At 33.7% G+C, this 16769-nt stretch overlaps 13 protein-coding genes and 24 non-coding genes across 37 annotated transcripts; 28 read left to right on the forward strand and 9 right to left on the reverse strand. All coding sequences in view use genetic code 2, as the record gives it.

The window, feature by feature from the left end:
* KEH12_t01 lies at window positions 1-68 on the forward strand. Its single transcript has one exon. It is a non-coding gene; the product is annotated as a tRNA-Phe (tRNA).
* A 4-nt stretch (window positions 69-72) lies between these two features.
* Window positions 73-1015, forward strand: KEH12_r02. The gene has a single exon. It is a non-coding gene; the product is annotated as a s-rRNA (ribosomal RNA).
* A 5-nt stretch (window positions 1016-1020) lies between these two features.
* On the forward strand, window positions 1021-1091 carry KEH12_t02. The gene has a single exon. It is a non-coding gene; the product is annotated as a tRNA-Val (tRNA).
* Window positions 1092-1126: 35 nt separating this feature from the next.
* On the forward strand, window positions 1127-2750 carry KEH12_r01. Its single transcript has one exon. It is a non-coding gene; the product is annotated as a l-rRNA (ribosomal RNA).
* A 4-nt stretch (window positions 2751-2754) lies between these two features.
* KEH12_t03 lies at window positions 2755-2829 on the forward strand. The gene has a single exon. It is a non-coding gene; the product is annotated as a tRNA-Leu (tRNA).
* ND1 lies at window positions 2830-3789 on the forward strand. The gene has a single exon. A coding sequence (YP_003734924.1; NADH dehydrogenase subunit 1) covers window positions 2830-3789, from the start codon at window positions 2830-2832 to the stop codon at window positions 3787-3789; it is 960 nt and encodes a 319-aa protein.
* Window positions 3790-3794: 5 nt separating this feature from the next.
* Window positions 3795-3864, forward strand: KEH12_t04. Its single transcript has one exon. It is a non-coding gene; the product is annotated as a tRNA-Ile (tRNA).
* KEH12_t05 lies at window positions 3864-3934 on the reverse strand. The gene has a single exon. It is a non-coding gene; the product is annotated as a tRNA-Gln (tRNA).
* Window positions 3934-4002, forward strand: KEH12_t06. The gene has a single exon. It is a non-coding gene; the product is annotated as a tRNA-Met (tRNA).
* On the forward strand, window positions 4003-5044 carry ND2. The gene has a single exon. Coding sequence (YP_003734925.1; NADH dehydrogenase subunit 2) is annotated over window positions 4003-5044 (1042 nt in total).
* Window positions 5045-5113, forward strand: KEH12_t07. The gene has a single exon. It is a non-coding gene; the product is annotated as a tRNA-Trp (tRNA).
* A 2-nt stretch (window positions 5114-5115) lies between these two features.
* On the reverse strand, window positions 5116-5184 carry KEH12_t08. Its single transcript has one exon. It is a non-coding gene; the product is annotated as a tRNA-Ala (tRNA).
* Window position 5185: 1 nt separating this feature from the next.
* Window positions 5186-5258, reverse strand: KEH12_t09. The gene has a single exon. It is a non-coding gene; the product is annotated as a tRNA-Asn (tRNA).
* Window positions 5259-5299: 41 nt separating this feature from the next.
* Window positions 5300-5364, reverse strand: KEH12_t10. The gene has a single exon. It is a non-coding gene; the product is annotated as a tRNA-Cys (tRNA).
* On the reverse strand, window positions 5365-5432 carry KEH12_t11. The gene has a single exon. It is a non-coding gene; the product is annotated as a tRNA-Tyr (tRNA).
* Window position 5433: 1 nt separating this feature from the next.
* Window positions 5434-6993, forward strand: COX1. Its single transcript has one exon. A coding sequence (YP_003734926.1; cytochrome c oxidase subunit I) covers window positions 5434-6993, from the start codon at window positions 5434-5436 to the stop codon at window positions 6991-6993; it is 1560 nt and encodes a 519-aa protein.
* KEH12_t12 lies at window positions 6981-7052 on the reverse strand. The gene has a single exon. It is a non-coding gene; the product is annotated as a tRNA-Ser (tRNA).
* Window positions 7053-7059: 7 nt separating this feature from the next.
* KEH12_t13 lies at window positions 7060-7128 on the forward strand. The gene has a single exon. It is a non-coding gene; the product is annotated as a tRNA-Asp (tRNA).
* Window positions 7129-7130: 2 nt separating this feature from the next.
* Window positions 7131-7821, forward strand: COX2. Its single transcript has one exon. Coding sequence (YP_003734927.1; cytochrome c oxidase subunit II) is annotated over window positions 7131-7821 (691 nt in total).
* On the forward strand, window positions 7822-7893 carry KEH12_t14. The gene has a single exon. It is a non-coding gene; the product is annotated as a tRNA-Lys (tRNA).
* On the forward strand, window positions 7894-8058 carry ATP8. The gene has a single exon. A coding sequence (YP_003734928.1; ATP synthase F0 subunit 8) covers window positions 7894-8058, from the start codon at window positions 7894-7896 to the stop codon at window positions 8056-8058; it is 165 nt and encodes a 54-aa protein.
* Window positions 8049-8732, forward strand: ATP6. Its single transcript has one exon. A coding sequence (YP_003734929.1; ATP synthase F0 subunit 6) covers window positions 8049-8732, from the start codon at window positions 8049-8051 to the stop codon at window positions 8730-8732; it is 684 nt and encodes a 227-aa protein.
* On the forward strand, window positions 8732-9517 carry COX3. Its single transcript has one exon. A coding sequence (YP_003734930.1; cytochrome c oxidase subunit III) covers window positions 8732-9517, from the start codon at window positions 8732-8734 to the stop codon at window positions 9515-9517; it is 786 nt and encodes a 261-aa protein.
* Window positions 9518-9586, forward strand: KEH12_t15. The gene has a single exon. It is a non-coding gene; the product is annotated as a tRNA-Gly (tRNA).
* On the forward strand, window positions 9587-9935 carry ND3. The gene has a single exon. Coding sequence (YP_003734931.1; NADH dehydrogenase subunit 3) is annotated over window positions 9587-9935 (349 nt in total).
* On the forward strand, window positions 9936-10004 carry KEH12_t16. Its single transcript has one exon. It is a non-coding gene; the product is annotated as a tRNA-Arg (tRNA).
* Window positions 10005-10301, forward strand: ND4L. Its single transcript has one exon. A coding sequence (YP_003734932.1; NADH dehydrogenase subunit 4L) covers window positions 10005-10301, from the start codon at window positions 10005-10007 to the stop codon at window positions 10299-10301; it is 297 nt and encodes a 98-aa protein.
* Window positions 10295-11670, forward strand: ND4. The gene has a single exon. Coding sequence (YP_003734933.1; NADH dehydrogenase subunit 4) is annotated over window positions 10295-11670 (1376 nt in total).
* Window positions 11671-11739, forward strand: KEH12_t17. Its single transcript has one exon. It is a non-coding gene; the product is annotated as a tRNA-His (tRNA).
* On the forward strand, window positions 11740-11807 carry KEH12_t18. Its single transcript has one exon. It is a non-coding gene; the product is annotated as a tRNA-Ser (tRNA).
* Window positions 11808-11879, forward strand: KEH12_t19. Its single transcript has one exon. It is a non-coding gene; the product is annotated as a tRNA-Leu (tRNA).
* Window positions 11880-13703, forward strand: ND5. Its single transcript has one exon. A coding sequence (YP_003734934.1; NADH dehydrogenase subunit 5) covers window positions 11880-13703, from the start codon at window positions 11880-11882 to the stop codon at window positions 13701-13703; it is 1824 nt and encodes a 607-aa protein.
* On the reverse strand, window positions 13700-14221 carry ND6. The gene has a single exon. A coding sequence (YP_003734935.1; NADH dehydrogenase subunit 6) covers window positions 13700-14221, from the start codon at window positions 14219-14221 to the stop codon at window positions 13700-13702; it is 522 nt and encodes a 173-aa protein.
* On the reverse strand, window positions 14222-14290 carry KEH12_t20. Its single transcript has one exon. It is a non-coding gene; the product is annotated as a tRNA-Glu (tRNA).
* A 3-nt stretch (window positions 14291-14293) lies between these two features.
* On the forward strand, window positions 14294-15433 carry CYTB. Its single transcript has one exon. A coding sequence (YP_003734936.1; cytochrome b) covers window positions 14294-15433, from the start codon at window positions 14294-14296 to the stop codon at window positions 15431-15433; it is 1140 nt and encodes a 379-aa protein.
* Window positions 15434-15437: 4 nt separating this feature from the next.
* Window positions 15438-15508, forward strand: KEH12_t21. Its single transcript has one exon. It is a non-coding gene; the product is annotated as a tRNA-Thr (tRNA).
* KEH12_t22 lies at window positions 15509-15577 on the reverse strand. Its single transcript has one exon. It is a non-coding gene; the product is annotated as a tRNA-Pro (tRNA).
* Window positions 15578-16769: the final 1192 nt, after the last annotated feature.

Here is a 16769-nt window from a genome sequence, read left to right on the forward strand (position 1 = left end):
ACTAGTGTAGCTTATTAAAAGCGTAGCACTGAAAATGCTAAGATGAGAAGTAACATTTTCCGCAAGTACACCAGGTTTGGTCCTAGCCTCAGTATTAATTTGATTCAAACTTACACATGCAAGTTTCCGCACTCCAGTGCGATTGCCCTTACTTATCCCTTTAGAAATTAAGGAGCGGATATCAGGCTCGCCCCTGCAGCCCAAGACACCTTGCTCAGCCACGCCCCCACGGGACCTCAGCAGTGATTAATATTAGTAAATGAACGAAAGTTCGATCCAGTTATGGTTTTAAGGGCCGGTCAATCTCGTGCCAGCTACCGCGGTTATACGAGCGGCCCAAATTAATAAGATTAACGGCGTAAAGAGTGTATAAAGATGTAATCTTCCCCCTTTAAAGCTGAAATACTGCCCAACTGTTATACGTACTCGCACTAATAAAAAACAATTATGAAAATAGCTTTATATAAATAAGATATCTCGTATCACGATAGCTAAAAACCAAACTGGGATTAGATACCCCACTATGTTTAGCCTTAAACCTAGGTGTTTAAATTACCACAACACCCGCCAGAGAACTACGAGCGCCAGCTTAAAACCCAAAGGACTTGGCGGTGCCTTAGACCCCCCTAGAGGAGCCTGTTCTAGAACCGATAATCCCCGTTTAACCTCACCACCCCTTGCTATTACAGCCTATATACCGCCGTCGCCAGCTTGCCCTATGAAGGAAAAACAGCAAGCATAAAGAATTACCTCCAAAACGTCAGGTCGAGGTGTAGCATATGGGATGGGAAGAAATGAGCTACATTTTCTTTAAAGACTAACAGATAAATAATGAAATAAATTTGAAGTTGGATTTAGTAGTAAGAATTAAATAGTATATTAATCTGAAAACGGCTCTGAGGCGCGCACACACCGCCCGTCACTCTCCTCAATACTAACCTTACCTATTCATAATAAAATTTTACAACAAGAGGAGGCAAGTCGTAACATGGTAAGTGTACTGGAAAGTGCACTTGGAATCAAAATGTGGCTAAAAAGTACAGCATCTCCCTTACACAGAGGAAATACCCATGCAAATTGGGTCATTTTGACTTTATAGTTAACCCAATAAATAAATTTTATATAAAAAACAAAATAAATAAAAATATAATAACCAAAACATTTGCCATTCTTAGTATAGGTGATAGAAAAGAAAATTGGAGTGATAAATCTAGTACCGCAAGGGAAAACTGAAATAGTAATGAAAAAATTAATAAATGTAATAAAAAGCAAAGATTACACCTTGTACCTTTTGCATCATGGTCTAGCCAGTCAAATCAGACAAAGTGAACTTAAGCCTGCCTCCCCGAAACTAGACGAGCTACTCCGAGACAGCAAACTCGTGCCAACCCTTCTCTGTAGCAAAAGAGTGGGAAGATTTCTGAGTAGAGGTGATAAACCTACCGAGCCTAGTGATAGCTGGTTAGTCAGGAAAAGAATTTTAGTTCTACATTAATTTCTCTTCAATTATTTTTAAACCATTAACACAAAATACAAGAAGAAATTAATAGTTATTCAAAAGAGGTACAACTCTTTTTGAAAAAAAGGACACCAACCTTAATAAAAGCTGGATAAAAGGATTATATTTAACTAAGGAATTTATTCATGTGGGCCTAGAAAGCAGCCATCTTAATAGAAAGCGTTATAGCTCTAATAAATCTCAAACCCTATTATAAAAATAATAATCCTTAATCCCCTCTTAATACTGACTTATTTTATTTTATAAAAGAATTTATGCTAGAATGAGTAACAAGAAAAAGATTTTCTCCTACTTACCCGTGTAAGTCAGAAAGAACAAATCACTGATAATTAACGAACCCAAACTGAGGGTATTACCTACCCACAAGACAAACAAGAAAAACAAGTAATCTTATATCGTTATTCCTACACAGGTGTAAACAAGGAAAGATTAAAAAAGAAGGAAGGAACTCGGCAAACACAAATTCCGCCTGTTTACCAAAAACATCGCCTCCTGAATATTATAGGAGGTCACGCCTGCCCTGTGACATTAGTTCAACGGCCGCGGTATCCTGACCGTGCGAAGGTAGCGTAATCACTTGTCTTTTAAATGAAGACCTGTATGAAAGGCATCACGAGATTTTACCTGTCTCCCTTCTTCAATCAATGAAATTGATCTATCCGTGCAGAAGCGGGTATAAAAACATAAGACGAGAAGACCCTATGGAGCTTAAAATGATATATCAATAAACATATTTATAACCCTCAGGGGATAAGCAATCAACTTAGCATGATAAAATTATTTTTGGTTGGGGCAACCACGGAGAATAAAATAGCCTCCGTATCGATTGGGTAAAATTTTACCTAAAAACTAGAATTACGATTCTATTTAATAAAATATTTAACGAACCAATGACCCAGAAACTTCTGATCAATGAACCAAGTTACCCTAGGGATAACAGCGCAATCCTTTTCCAGAGTCCATATCGACGAAAGGGTTTACGACCTCGATGTTGGATCAGGACATCCTAATGGTGCAGCTGCTATTAAGGGTTCGTTTGTTCAACGATTAATAGTCCTACGTGATCTGAGTTCAGACCGGAGAAATCCAGGTCAGTTTCTATCTATGTAGTCGTTTCTCCTAGTACGAAAGGACCGGAGAAACAGAGCCTCTGTTATTAACATGCTCTATCTCAACCCTCTGCTATCCACTAAAAAGGATAAAGAGAGGCCCCAACAACCCTAAAATAGGGTATTATTAAGGTGGCAGAGCCAGGTAATTGCAAAAGCCCTAAATCCTTTATATCAGAGGTTCAAATCCTCTCCTTAATAATGTTACCTCTAATTAATACACTTATAATCATTATTCCTGTTTTACTAGCTGTTGCTTTCCTAACACTAGTTGAACGAAAGGTATTAGGTTATATGCAATATCGAAAAGGCCCTAATGTAGTTGGCCCATATGGCCTTCTTCAACCATTAGCTGATGGCCTAAAACTTTTTATTAAAGAGCCAGTCCGACCCTCAACTTCTTCATCATTTTTATTTATATTAGCTCCAACTATAGCCTTAACTCTAGCCTTAATTATATGAATACCCTTACCTCTACCTTATTCTCTTCTTGATCTTAACTTAACAATTTTATTTATATTATCTATCTCAAGTCTTACAGTATATTCTATTTTAGCATCAGGTTGAGCTTCTAATTCCAAATATGCCCTAATAGGAGCTTTACGAGCAGTTGCTCAAACTATTTCATATGAAGTCAGTCTTGGTTTAATTCTTCTATGTCTAATTATTCTCACTGGAGGGTATTCCCTCTCCTCTTTTAATATTACACAAGAAAATATCTGACTTCTTATCCCAGAATGACCTCTAGCTGCAATATGATATATTTCAACCCTAGCAGAAACTAATCGGGCTCCCTTTGATCTCACTGAAGGTGAATCAGAATTAGTCTCTGGTTTTAATGTCGAATATGCAGGCGGTCCATTTGCTCTTCTCTTCCTAGCAGAATATGCTAATATTCTTATAATAAATACCCTTTCTGCTATTCTATTCATAGGAGCATTACACAATCCTTTAATACCTGAACTTACTACAATTAATCTCATATTAAAAACAACTATCCTATCTTTAATTTTTCTTTGAGTACGAGCAACCTACCCCCGTTTTCGCTATGACCAACTTATACATCTTATCTGAAAAAACTTCTTACCATTATCATTAGCTCTTATCCTATGACACGTATCAATTCCTATTTCCCTAGCAAGTATCCCACCATTCATATAGTATAAGGAAATATGCCTGAATCATAGGATTACTTTGATAGAGTAAAAAATAGAGGTTAAAGTCCTCTCATTTCCTTAGAAAAATAGGACTTGAACCTATATAAAAGAGATCAAAACTCTTTATGTTTCCTTTACATTATATTCTAGTAAAGTCAGCTAATTAAGCTTTTGGGCCCATACCCCAAACATGTTGGTTAAAATCCTTCCTATACTAATGAATCCACTAACATTATCAATTTTTATTATAAGCCTAGGACTTGGTACAACAATTACTTTCTCTAGCTCACATTGATTACTTGCTTGAATAGGTTTAGAAATTAATACCCTTGCTATCACACCCCTTATAATTAAACAGCAACATCCCCGTGCTGTAGAAGCAACTACAAAATATTTTCTCACTCAAGCAGCTGCCTCTGCATTACTCCTATTTGCAAGTATAACTAATGCTTGAATAACCGGTCAATGAAGTATCTTAGAGATAGAAAATATAACTGCAATCACATTAATTACCTTAGCTCTCGCCCTAAAATTAGGTGTCGCCCCAATACACTTTTGACTTCCAGAAGTCCTTCAAGGACTTGATTTAAAAACAGGATTAATTTTATCTACTTGACAAAAACTCGCTCCATTTATTATTCTAATTCAAATAGCCCCTGCACTTAATCCTAATATCATAATCTCCTTAGCTATTATCTCTACACTGATTGGGGGTTGAGGAGGACTTAATCAGACTCAACTACGAAAAATCCTAGCCTACTCTTCAATTGCTCATCTAGGATGAATAATCATTATCCTTCATTATTCTCCTAATATCGCTATACTCAATCTAGTATTATATTTAGTTATTACTTCAACTATCTTCTTACTTTTTAATTTAACTAACTCTACAACAATTAATTCTATCTCCATAACTACAACAAAAAACCCCATTATTTCTATTCTTATTATAATAACACTATTATCCTTAGGAGGTTTACCTCCATTAACCGGATTTATACCAAAATGATTAATTCTTCAAGAACTCGCTTATCAAGAATTATTCTTAGTAGCTACAATCATAGCAATAACAACTCTACTAAGCTTATTCTTCTATCTTCGTCTTACCTATTCAACTACTTTAACTATAACTCCTAATTCAATAAATATAATATCTTCATGACTAACAAAAAAGAATCTAAAACCAATTATTCCATTACTTTTTCCTTTAACAACAATACTTCTCCCACTAACCCCTATATTATATTTCTCTTTACAATAGAAATTTAAGTTAACTAAACTAAAAGCCTTCAAAGCTTTAAATAGAAGTTAAAATCTTCTAATTTCTGCTTAAGATTTATAGGACTTTATCCTATATATTCTGAATGCAACCCAGATACTTTAATTAAGTTAAAACCTCTCTAGGTGAGTAAGCATCGATCTTACAAACTCTTAGTTAACAGCTAAGTATTCAAACCACCGAACATCCACCTAGGTCCTTCCTCCCGCCTTTCTAGGCGGGTAGAGGCGGGAGGAAGCCCCGGAAGGTCCTCTCTTCATTTCCGGAGTTGCAATCCGATGTGAATTTCACTACAAGGCTTGATAAGAAGAGGAACTACCCTCTGTAAACGGATTTACAATCCGCCACTTAAACTCAGCCATCTTACCTGTGACCATTAATCGTTGACTTTTTTCTACAAATCATAAAGATATTGGCACCCTCTATTTACTTTTTGGTGCCTGGGCAGGAATAGTTGGTACTGCCCTTAGCCTATTAATTCGAGCTGAACTAAGTCAGCCTGGAGCATTAATAGGTGATGACCAAATCTATAATGTTATTGTTACTGCACATGCCTTTGTAATAATTTTCTTTATAGTTATACCTATTATAATCGGAGGTTTTGGAAACTGATTAATCCCTTTAATAATTGGTGCACCTGATATAGCTTTCCCACGAATAAATAATATAAGTTTCTGATTATTACCTCCTTCCTTTCTTCTTCTTTTAGCCTCTGCAGGAGTTGAAGCTGGAGCAGGAACAGGTTGAACTGTCTATCCACCACTAGCTGGTAACCTTGCACATGCCGGAGCATCCGTAGATTTAACTATCTTCTCCTTACATTTAGCAGGTATCTCATCTATCTTAGCTTCTATTAATTTTATTACAACAATTATTAACATAAAACCTCCATCTATCACGCAATATCAAACACCTTTATTTGTATGATCAATCCTTATTACTACAATTCTTCTTCTACTTTCCCTACCTGTCCTAGCTGCAGGTATCACTATACTACTTACTGATCGTAATCTTAATACAACATTCTTTGATCCGGCTGGAGGAGGAGATCCTATTTTATACCAACACTTATTCTGATTTTTCGGCCATCCTGAAGTTTATATTTTAATCCTACCTGGTTTCGGTATAATCTCTCATGTAGTCACATACTACTCAGGTAAAAAAGAACCCTTTGGTTATATAGGTATAGTATGAGCTATAATAGCAATCGGACTTCTAGGTTTTATTGTTTGAGCTCATCATATATTTACTGTCGGTATAGATGTTGATACGCGAGCCTATTTCACTTCTGCTACTATAATTATTGCTATCCCTACAGGTGTCAAAGTTTTCAGCTGATTAGCCACACTTCATGGTGGAAATATCAAATGAGATACCCCTATATTATGAGCTCTTGGTTTTATTTTCCTATTTACAGTAGGCGGACTTACAGGAATTGTCTTAGCTAATTCTTCTTTAGATATCGTTCTTCATGATACCTACTATGTAGTTGCTCATTTTCATTATGTTCTCTCCATAGGAGCTGTATTCGCTATTATAGCTGGCCTTGTACACTGATTTCCATTATTTACAGGCTATACACTTCATGAAACTTGAACTAAAATTCATTTTGGTCTTATATTTATTGGAGTAAACTTAACATTTTTCCCTCAACACTTTTTAGGTTTAGCTGGTATACCACGACGATATTCTGATTACCCTGATGCTTATACCTTATGAAACTCAGTATCATCTATTGGCTCTCTAATATCTTTACTTGCCGTTATTCTATTCTTATTTATTCTTTGAGAAGCCTTTGCTTCTAAACGAACTCTATCTCATGTTATAATATCTTCTACTAATAATGAATGACTTCACGGATGCCCTCCACCTCATCATACATTTGAAGAACCTGCTTTCGTTCAAATTCAAGTAAACAAGAAAGGAAGGAATTGAACCCCCATATTTTAGTTTCAAGCTAAAAACATATACCACTCTGCCACTTTCTTAATTTATAAAGTACTAGTAAATACATTACATTATTTTGTCAAGATAAAATTATGAGTTAAAATCTCATGTACTTTAYAATGGCACACCCCTCCCAATTAGGATTTCAAGATGCAGCATCTCCAGTAATAGAAGAACTCTTACATTTTCATGACCATACCCTAATAATYGTCTTTTTAATTAGCACACTCGTACYTTATATTATTRCAGTTATGGTTTCAACTAAACTTACAAATAAATTTATTTTAGACTCTCAAGGAATTGAAATTGTTTGAACAATTTTACCTGCTATTATTTTAATCTCRATTGCCTTACCCTCATTACGTATTTTATATTTAATAGAYGARATTATTAATCCCCACTTAACAATCAAAGCTGTCGGYCATCAATGATACTGAAGCTACGAATATACTGATTACGAAAATCTAGAATTTGATTCTTATATAATTCAAACACAAGACCTCTCTCCTGGTCAATTCCGYCTTCTAGAAACRGATCATCGTATAGTAATCCCAATAGAATCTCCAATTCGAATTCTAGTCTCAGCAGATGATGTTCTACACTCCTGRACAGTACCAGCCYTRGGTGTTAAAATAGACGCTGTTCCTGGTCGCCTTAATCAAACTGCCTTCCTTGTAACTCGACCYGGGGTATTCTATGGACAATGTTCAGAAATCTGTGGTGCCAATCACAGTTTTATACCTATTGTAGTTGAAGCAGTACCCTTACAGCACTTTGAAAACTGATCTCTATTAACATTAGAAGAAAACTCATCAAGAAGCTAAAAGATGTTAGCGTTAGCCTTTTAAGCTAAAAATTGGTGCTTCCAACCACCCTTAATGAATGCCACAACTTAATCCTCACCCATGATTTATAATCTTTTTATTTACATGAATTATTTTCTTAACTATTTTACCCAATAAAATTTATAAACATGTCTATACTAATAAACCCTCCATTAATATTACATTACCTAAACTAAATAATTGAAATTGACCATGAATCTAAGCTTTTTTGATCAATTTATAAGTCCAATCCTAATAAATATTCCACTTTTAGCCTTAGCCTTAACTTTACCATGACTTATCTACCCTTCCCTAACTAATCGATGATTAAACAATCGACTTATCACACTACAAACTTGATTTATTAGTTTATTTCTTAATCAACTCCTTTCTCCTATCAACAAAAAAGTTCATAAATGAGCAATAATATTCTGTTCTTTATTACTTCTATTAATTACCTTAAACCTACTAGGCTTATTACCTTACACCTTTACACCAACAACTCAACTATCAATAAATTTAGGTTTAGCTACTCCTCTATGACTAGCTACTGTTCTAGTAGGTTTAATTAATCAACCAACTATAGCTCTTGGTCATCTACTTCCAGAAGGAACACCAACACCCTTAATCCCTATACTAATTATCATCGAAACTATTAGTCTTATAATTCGTCCCGTAGCTTTAGCTGTTCGACTAACTGCTAATTTAACAGCTGGACATCTCTTAATACAACTTATTGCTACCGCAGCTTTTGTATTAATAAATTCAATACCTACAGTAGCTTTACTAACTTCATTAATTCTATTCCTTCTCACATTACTAGAAGTAGCTGTAGCAATAATTCAAGCTTATGTCTTTGTTCTTCTTCTAAGTTTATATCTACAAGAAAATACCTAATGACACACCAAGCACATGCATACCACATAGTAGACCAAAGTCCTTGACCTTTAACAGGGGCAATTGCTGCCCTACTAATGACCTCAGGTTTAGCTATCTGATTTCATTATAACTCTTTTATTCTACTCTCTATTGGATTTTTATTACTACTACTTACAATAATTCAATGATGACGAGATGTAATTCGAGAAAGTACTTTCCAAGGCCATCATTCACTACCTGTTCAAAAAGGATTACGATGAGGTATAATCCTATTTATTACCTCTGAAGTATTCTTCTTTTTAGGTTTCTTTTGAGCATTCTACCACTCTAGTTTAGCCCCAACTCCTGAATTAGGAAATTGTTGACCTCCAACAGGAATTTTACCACTTAATCCATTTGAAGTTCCCCTTCTTAATACAGCTATTCTACTAGCTTCAGGTGTTACTATCACATGAGCACACCATAGCCTAATAGAAGGCTCTCGAAAAGAAATAACACAAGCCCTTACTCTAACTGTAATCTTGGGTGTTTACTTTACTCTACTTCAAGCTATAGAATATTATGAAGCACCTTTTACAATTTCTGATGGTGTATATGGATCCACATTCTTTGTAGCTACTGGTTTCCACGGCTTACATGTGATTATTGGTACAACATTTCTTGCAGTTTGTTTAATACGACAAATTCAATTTCACTTTACTTCAATACATCATTTTGGTTTTGAAGCTGCTGCATGGTATTGACACTTTGTAGATGTTGTTTGACTTTTCCTTTATGTATCAATCTATTGATGAGGCTCATAAATCTTTCTAGTATAAATTTTACAAATGACTTCCAATCATTTAATCTTGGTTTAAATCCAAGGAAAGATAATGAATTTAATCATTTTAATTTTTATTATTTGTTTTACACTATCTTTAATTCTAGCTACCATTGCTTTCTGAGTTCCTCAGTTTAAACCTAACACTGAAAAACTCTCGCCATATGAGTGTGGTTTTGACCCACTGGGCTCTGCCCGACTACCTTTTTCATTACGCTTCTTTTTAGTAGCAATTCTTTTCTTACTATTCGATCTTGAAATTGCTCTCCTACTTCCTCTCCCTTGAAGTAATCAACTATCTTCCCCTACATTAACTCTAGCTGCATCTCTTTTTATTATTATTTTACTTACTTTAGGTTTAATCTATGAATGAATACAAGGAGGATTAGAATGAGCAGAATAGATGTTTAATCTAAATAAGAATATTGATTTCGACTCAATAAATCGTGATGAAAATCCACGAACATCTTATGACACCTATACATTTTACATTTACCTCCGCCTTTATTCTAAGTTTACTTGGTCTTACAATTCATCGTACCAGTCTTCTCTCAGCACTCCTTTGTCTAGAAGGTATAATACTTACTTTATATATTGCCTTAACTTTATGATCAGTTGAAAATAGTTCATCCGCATATTTAATAAGTCCGTTAATCTTATTAGCATTTTCAGCATGTGAAGCATGCACAGGTCTTAGTCTCTTAATCGCTACTACCCGCACTCACGGTAATAATCATCTTCAAAATCTAAATTTATTACAATGTTAAAAATCTTAATTCCGACTCTAATATTAATAATCACTTCATCATTATCACCTAAAAAATGACTATGAATTACAACAACCTCCTATGCTTTTATTATTGCAACTATTTCATTAATTTGATTCAAATGAGATAATGAGACAGGATGATCATTTACTAACGGATTTATAGGAGTAGACCCTTTATCATCTCCATTAATAATCTTAACATGTTGACTTCTACCATTAATACTATTAGCCAGCCAAAATCATTTAAAAACTGAACCTATTAATCGTCAACGAATCTATATTATTATACTAATTACTCTTCAAGTATCCTTAATTATAGCATTTAGTTCTATAGAAATAATTATATTTTATATTATATTTGAAACCACTCTTATTCCAACTCTAATTTTAATTACTCGTTGGGGAAACCAAAAAGAACGCCTGAATGCAGGTATCTATTTCCTATTTTACACCCTAGCTGGCTCTCTACCTCTATTAATTGCCCTTCTTACTATACAAAATTATATACATTCTTTATCACTAATAATTATCCCCTTTTCCCCAAATCAAATAAACAACTGAGCCAATATTTTATGATGAACAGCATGCCTTATTGCTTTTTTAGTTAAAATACCCTTATACGGAGTACATCTTTGATTACCTAAAGCACATGTAGAAGCCCCAATCGCTGGATCTATAATCCTAGCAGCTATCCTACTAAAGCTTGGAGGTTATGGTATAATACGAATTATTATTACCCTTAATCCCTTAACCAAAGATTACTCATACCCCTTTATTATCCTCGCCATTTGAGGCGTCGTAATAGCGGGTTCAATTTGTCTCCGCCAAACAGACCTGAAATCCCTAATTGCCTATTCCTCAGTAAGTCATATAGGTCTAGTTACTGCAGCCATTCTTATTCAAACTCCATGAAGTTTTATAGGAGCTATAGTACTTATAATCTCCCATGGACTTATTTCATCTGCCTTATTCTGTTTAGCTAATACTAACTATGAACGAATTCATAGCCGAACTCTTCTATTAGCACGAGGTACTCAAACAATTTTACCTTTAATAGCATCCTGATGATTCTTAACCAACCTAGCTAATCTAGCTCTACCACCTTCTACTAATTTATTAGGGGAGTTAATAATCATTACATCCTTATTCTCTTGATCTATATGAACATTAATCTTAACAGGATTTGGTACATTAATCACAGTCTGCTATTCACTTTACTTATTTCTTATAACACAACGAAGTATTACTCCATCTCATTTAACTATTATTACCCCTTCTCATACACGAGAACATTTAATAATTAGTCTTCATTTAATTCCAGCTCTTTTATTAATTCTCTCTCCTAACCTAATCTTAAGCTGAACATAACAGATATAGTTTAACCAAAACAATAAATTGTGGTTTTATAAATAAAAGTTAAAATCTTTTTACCTGTCGAGCAAGACTTGGAAGTGTAAAGAACTGCTAATTCTTAAACCCATAGTTCAATTCTATGGCTTACTTAATTTCTAAAAGATAATAGTCATCTATTGGTCTTAGGAACCAAAAACTCTTGGTGCAATCCCAAGTAGAAGTAATGAATAATATTTTTAATTCTACTTACTTTATTATATTACTATTACTTTTTTATCCATTAATTATACCTATCTCCCAAAAATCTTTTGATAAAAATCTAGAAAATCATGTTAAATTAGCTATTAAATTAAGCTTTTTTATTAGCCTTATTCCTCTTATAATCTTCATTGACCAAGGAGTTCAAACTATTATCACTAATATTTCATGAATTAATCTTCCTTCTTTTAATATTAACCTAAGCTTTAAATTTGATATATACTCTATTATATTTACATCTGTAGCTCTTTACGTTACATGATCCATTCTTGAATTTACATCATGGTATATATCCTCTGACCCAAATATTAATCGTTTCTTTAAATATCTTCTTTTATTCCTTATCACAATAATTATTTTAGTTACAGCTAATAACATACTCCAACTCTTTATTGGCTGAGAAGGTGTTGGAATTATATCGTTTTTATTAATTGGCTGATGATATGGACGAGCTGATGCCAATACTGCTGCATTACAAGCTGTAATCTATAATCGAGTAGGAGATATTGGTCTTATTCTTAGTATAATCTGATTAGCCACAAACTTAAACTCATGAGAAATCAGCCAAATTATAATTTTATCAAAAGAAATTGATATAACAATTCCTCTTTTAGGTTTAATTCTAGCTGCAATAGGTAAATCCGCTCAATTTGGACTTCATCCATGGCTCCCCTCAGCCATGGAGGGTCCCACACCGGTATCTGCCCTACTTCATTCTAGTACTATAGTCGTAGCTGGTATTTTTCTTCTCATCCGTCTTCACCCTTTATTTAATAATAATAAAGAAATCTTAACTATCTGCTTATGTTTAGGGGCATTAACTACTTTATTTACTGCTATTTGTGCTTTAACTCAAAATGATATCAAAAAAATTATTGCCTTTTCCACTTCTAGTCAACTAGGATTAATAATAGTCACAATTGGTTTAAATCAACCTTACCTAGCTTTCCTTCATATTTGTACTCATGCCTTCTTTAAAGCTATATTATTTCTCTGCTCTGGTTCAATTATTCATGCCCTTAATAATGAACAAGATATCCGTAAAATAGGTGGCCTAAATAATATTTTACCTTTTACTTCTTCTTGTATAATATTAGGAAGTTTAGCCTTAACCGGTATACCTTTTCTTGCTGGATTTTTCTCTAAAGATGCCATTATCGAATCTCTTAACACTTCTTATTTAAACGCCTGAGCCCTACTCCTTACTTTAATCGCAACATCATTTACTGCTGTTTATAGCCTACGATTAATTACCTTTACTATAATCAATTACCCCCGATATCCTTCAATCTCACCTATAAATGAAAATTATAAACACTTAAAAAATCCTATCAAACGCTTAGCCTATGGTAGCATCATAGCTGGTTTCATTATTACTTCTAATATTCCACATAATAAAACTCTTATCATAACTATACCACTAACTATAAAACTCCTAGCAATCATTGTTACTATTATTGGACTTATACTAGCATTAGAACTAGCTAATTTAACAACTAAACAACTTAAAATTTTACCCAATATAAATACATATAACTTTTCTAATATACTAGGTTACTTTCCACCTATCATCCATCGCTTATTCCCAAAAATTAATTTAAAATGAGGACAAACCATTGCAACTCATATAATAGATCTCTCCTGATATGAAAAAACAGGACCTATAATAATAAAATCAAATCAAAAAACTATTAAAATTCTTCATACATCCCAAAAAGGCATAATTAAAACTTACTTAACTCTATCACTTATTTCTATAATTATTATCCTATTATTTTATTCAAATTAAACTACCCGTAATGCTCCTCGACCTAATCCCCGAATTAATTCAAGTACCACAAAAAGAGTTAAAAGAAGAACTCATCCAGCTAAAAATAATAACATAATACCATCAGAATATATTAAAGATGTACCACTTAAATCTCCTCGTCATAAACTAAAATTATTCAATTCATCTACTCCTATTCAATGCATTATATTCCATTCTCCAAAAAAATAATAAACTCCTACCCCAACTCCCAATAAATATATCATCACATTAACCAAAACTGGTCAATCTAACCAACTTTCTGGATAAGGTTCAGCAGTCAATGCTGCAGAATAAACAAAAACAACTAATATTCCCCCTAAATAAATTAAAAATAAAACAAAAGATAAAAAAGAAGTACCATGACTAGCTAATAAACCACAACCAATAGCAGCTGATATCACTAATCCAAAAGCAGCAAAATAAGGAGATGGATTTGAAGCTACCCCCACTAATCCAATAATAAAACATATAAGTATTAATATTACAAAATAAATCATTATTTTTATCTGGACTCTAACCAGAACCAATGACCCCTGAAATCACCGTTGTTATTCAACTACAAAAACTAAATGACCCAAAATCTGCGAAAAACACACCCCATTTTAAAAGCTATTAATCATATATTAATTGATCTCCCTGCTCCAACTAATATTTCTGCATGATGAAATTTTGGATCCTTATTAGCTCTTTGTTTAGCTATACAAATTGTAACTGGCCTATTTTTAGCCATGCATTACACTGCAGATATTTCAACTGCCTTTTCCTCAGTAATCCATATTTGTCGAGATGTAAATTATGGTTGACTTATGCGCAACGTACATGCGAATGGAGCCTCCCTATTTTTCATTTGTTTATATCTTCATGTAGGTCGTGGTATTTATTATGGATCCTATCTATTTAAAGAATTATGAAACGTTGGTGTTATCTTATTTATTCTTGTAATAATAACAGCATTTGTAGGTTATGTATTACCATGAGGTCAAATATCCTTCTGAGGTGCCACTGTAATTACTAATCTCTTATCAGCTATTCCATTTATTGGTAATATATTAGTTCAATGAATTTGAGGTGGTTTCTCAGTAGATAATGCTACATTAACACGATTCTTTGCTTTTCACTTTATATTACCTTTTATTATTGCAGCGATAACCATTATCCATATTATTTTTCTTCATGAATCGGGTTCTAACAACCCCACCGGTCTCAACTCTAACACGGATAAAATTTCCTTCCACCCTTATTTCACATATAAAGACATACTAGGTTTTGCATTTATTATTTCTATCCTATTATCTATCGCTCTATTTTCTCCCAATCTACTTGGAGATCCAGAAAATTTTACTCCGGCAAATCCGCTAGTTACCCCTCCCCATATCAAACCAGAATGATATTTTTTATTTGCTTACACTATTCTCCGATCCATCCCCAACAAACTTGGCGGAGTTTTAGCCCTTATCTTTTCCCTACTTGTCCTCTTTCTTTTACCTTTACTACACACATCAAAACAACGAACAAATATATTTCGCCCTTTAACTCAAGTTATTTTCTGATTTATAGTTGCCAACATATTCATCTTAACCTGAATTGGAGGTCAACCCGTAGAAAATCCCTTTACACTAATCGGTCAAATTACCTCTATTATCTATTTTAGCTTGTTCCTTGTCGTTTTTCCCCTACTCGGTTTATTAGAAAATAAACTGCTTAATTAAAATTGTTATAGTAGCTTAATACAAAGCCCTGGTCTTGTAAACCAAAGACTGAAGGTTAAGACCCTTCCTAAAACATCAAAAAAGAAAGATTTGAACTTTCACCCTTGGTCCCCAAAACCAAGATTATCTTTAAACTATTTTCTGGTCTCTTCCCTACCAAAAAGCATGTTGATCACATACTATGCTTAATACTCATTAATTGACTATCTACATTGTCGCATTACTATGATTAGTCCGCATATCTATATTAGACTCATTTTCATTACACTAAAAACTTACCCCTCATTAATCTAAGTAGAACATTACCTTCACACTATTTTTATTGACCTCATAACAGCGGTATAAAATATTCATAACATATAGATTATTATATAACATTTACTCTACATTCCACATTTGACATCATCGCCCTGTTCTTTCTGCCTCTAGAAACATCAATTCTCATGATAATAAATTAATTGACTCACCCCTTATTTGCTTAACATAATACTATTAATTGAGCATACTACTCTCTATTTACTATCTAAGTATTACATTATCTATGAATTAGATAATTACCTATGAGGGCGGTAAGAAATAATCAACTTTGAATATATTCCCACGGTGTACGGTTTGTAGGACATTCCTGGTGTATCCCCTAATATTGCTTAAATGCTGGCATTTGATTAATGGTGTGAATACATTCACTACTTTGCCGCGTCAAGATTTACTCATAGGCGGTTGGTTTTTTTTTTAGGGGGGGATCTTGAAGCTATGTAACTAGTACGCTTCGCATCCGCTCTGCGATCAACAGGCAGAACACTATTTTTCTGATCGCGCATTCCTCGACATTTCATCTTTTTATAATAGTTTACTGGGGATTTCGACATTTATGAAACGAATAACACCTTTGCTAAGGCCGTTAAATTATTAAGGATGGAGAATACAAAATTGAGAGATAAAATTAATTTAAAGAATACATTCTTATACGTTATTAGTGAGATAAGGAGTTTCAATGAATGACTTCGTATGCAAAACACTACTAAATACTAATTTCACTTTGTCGGACATAAGGTGAGCCTAAAAAACCAACTTCTATATAAGTGCCCCGGGTGTCGGAGATCAGATATTTTTTTTTAAGAATTAATTGAGTCCTAACGAGAAGAATATTTTTCTGTTATTTTCTTGTGGGCCCTATGAAAGGAATAAATTTTATGACGAAACCCCCCCTACCCCCCGTAAAAGCTAATATTCAAGATTGTATCGAGAAACCCCAAAACCGAGAACCGAATACAGCTTTTTTTATAGCGAAATGAAAATGCGTGCTATACATTGTAACACATGTTGCAAAAAAAAA

The sequence above is a fragment of the mitochondrial genome of Callorhinchus milii (assembly GCF_018977255.1).
Source record: "Callorhinchus milii mitochondrion, complete genome".
Lineage (NCBI taxonomy): Eukaryota > Metazoa > Chordata > Chondrichthyes > Chimaeriformes > Callorhinchidae > Callorhinchus > Callorhinchus milii.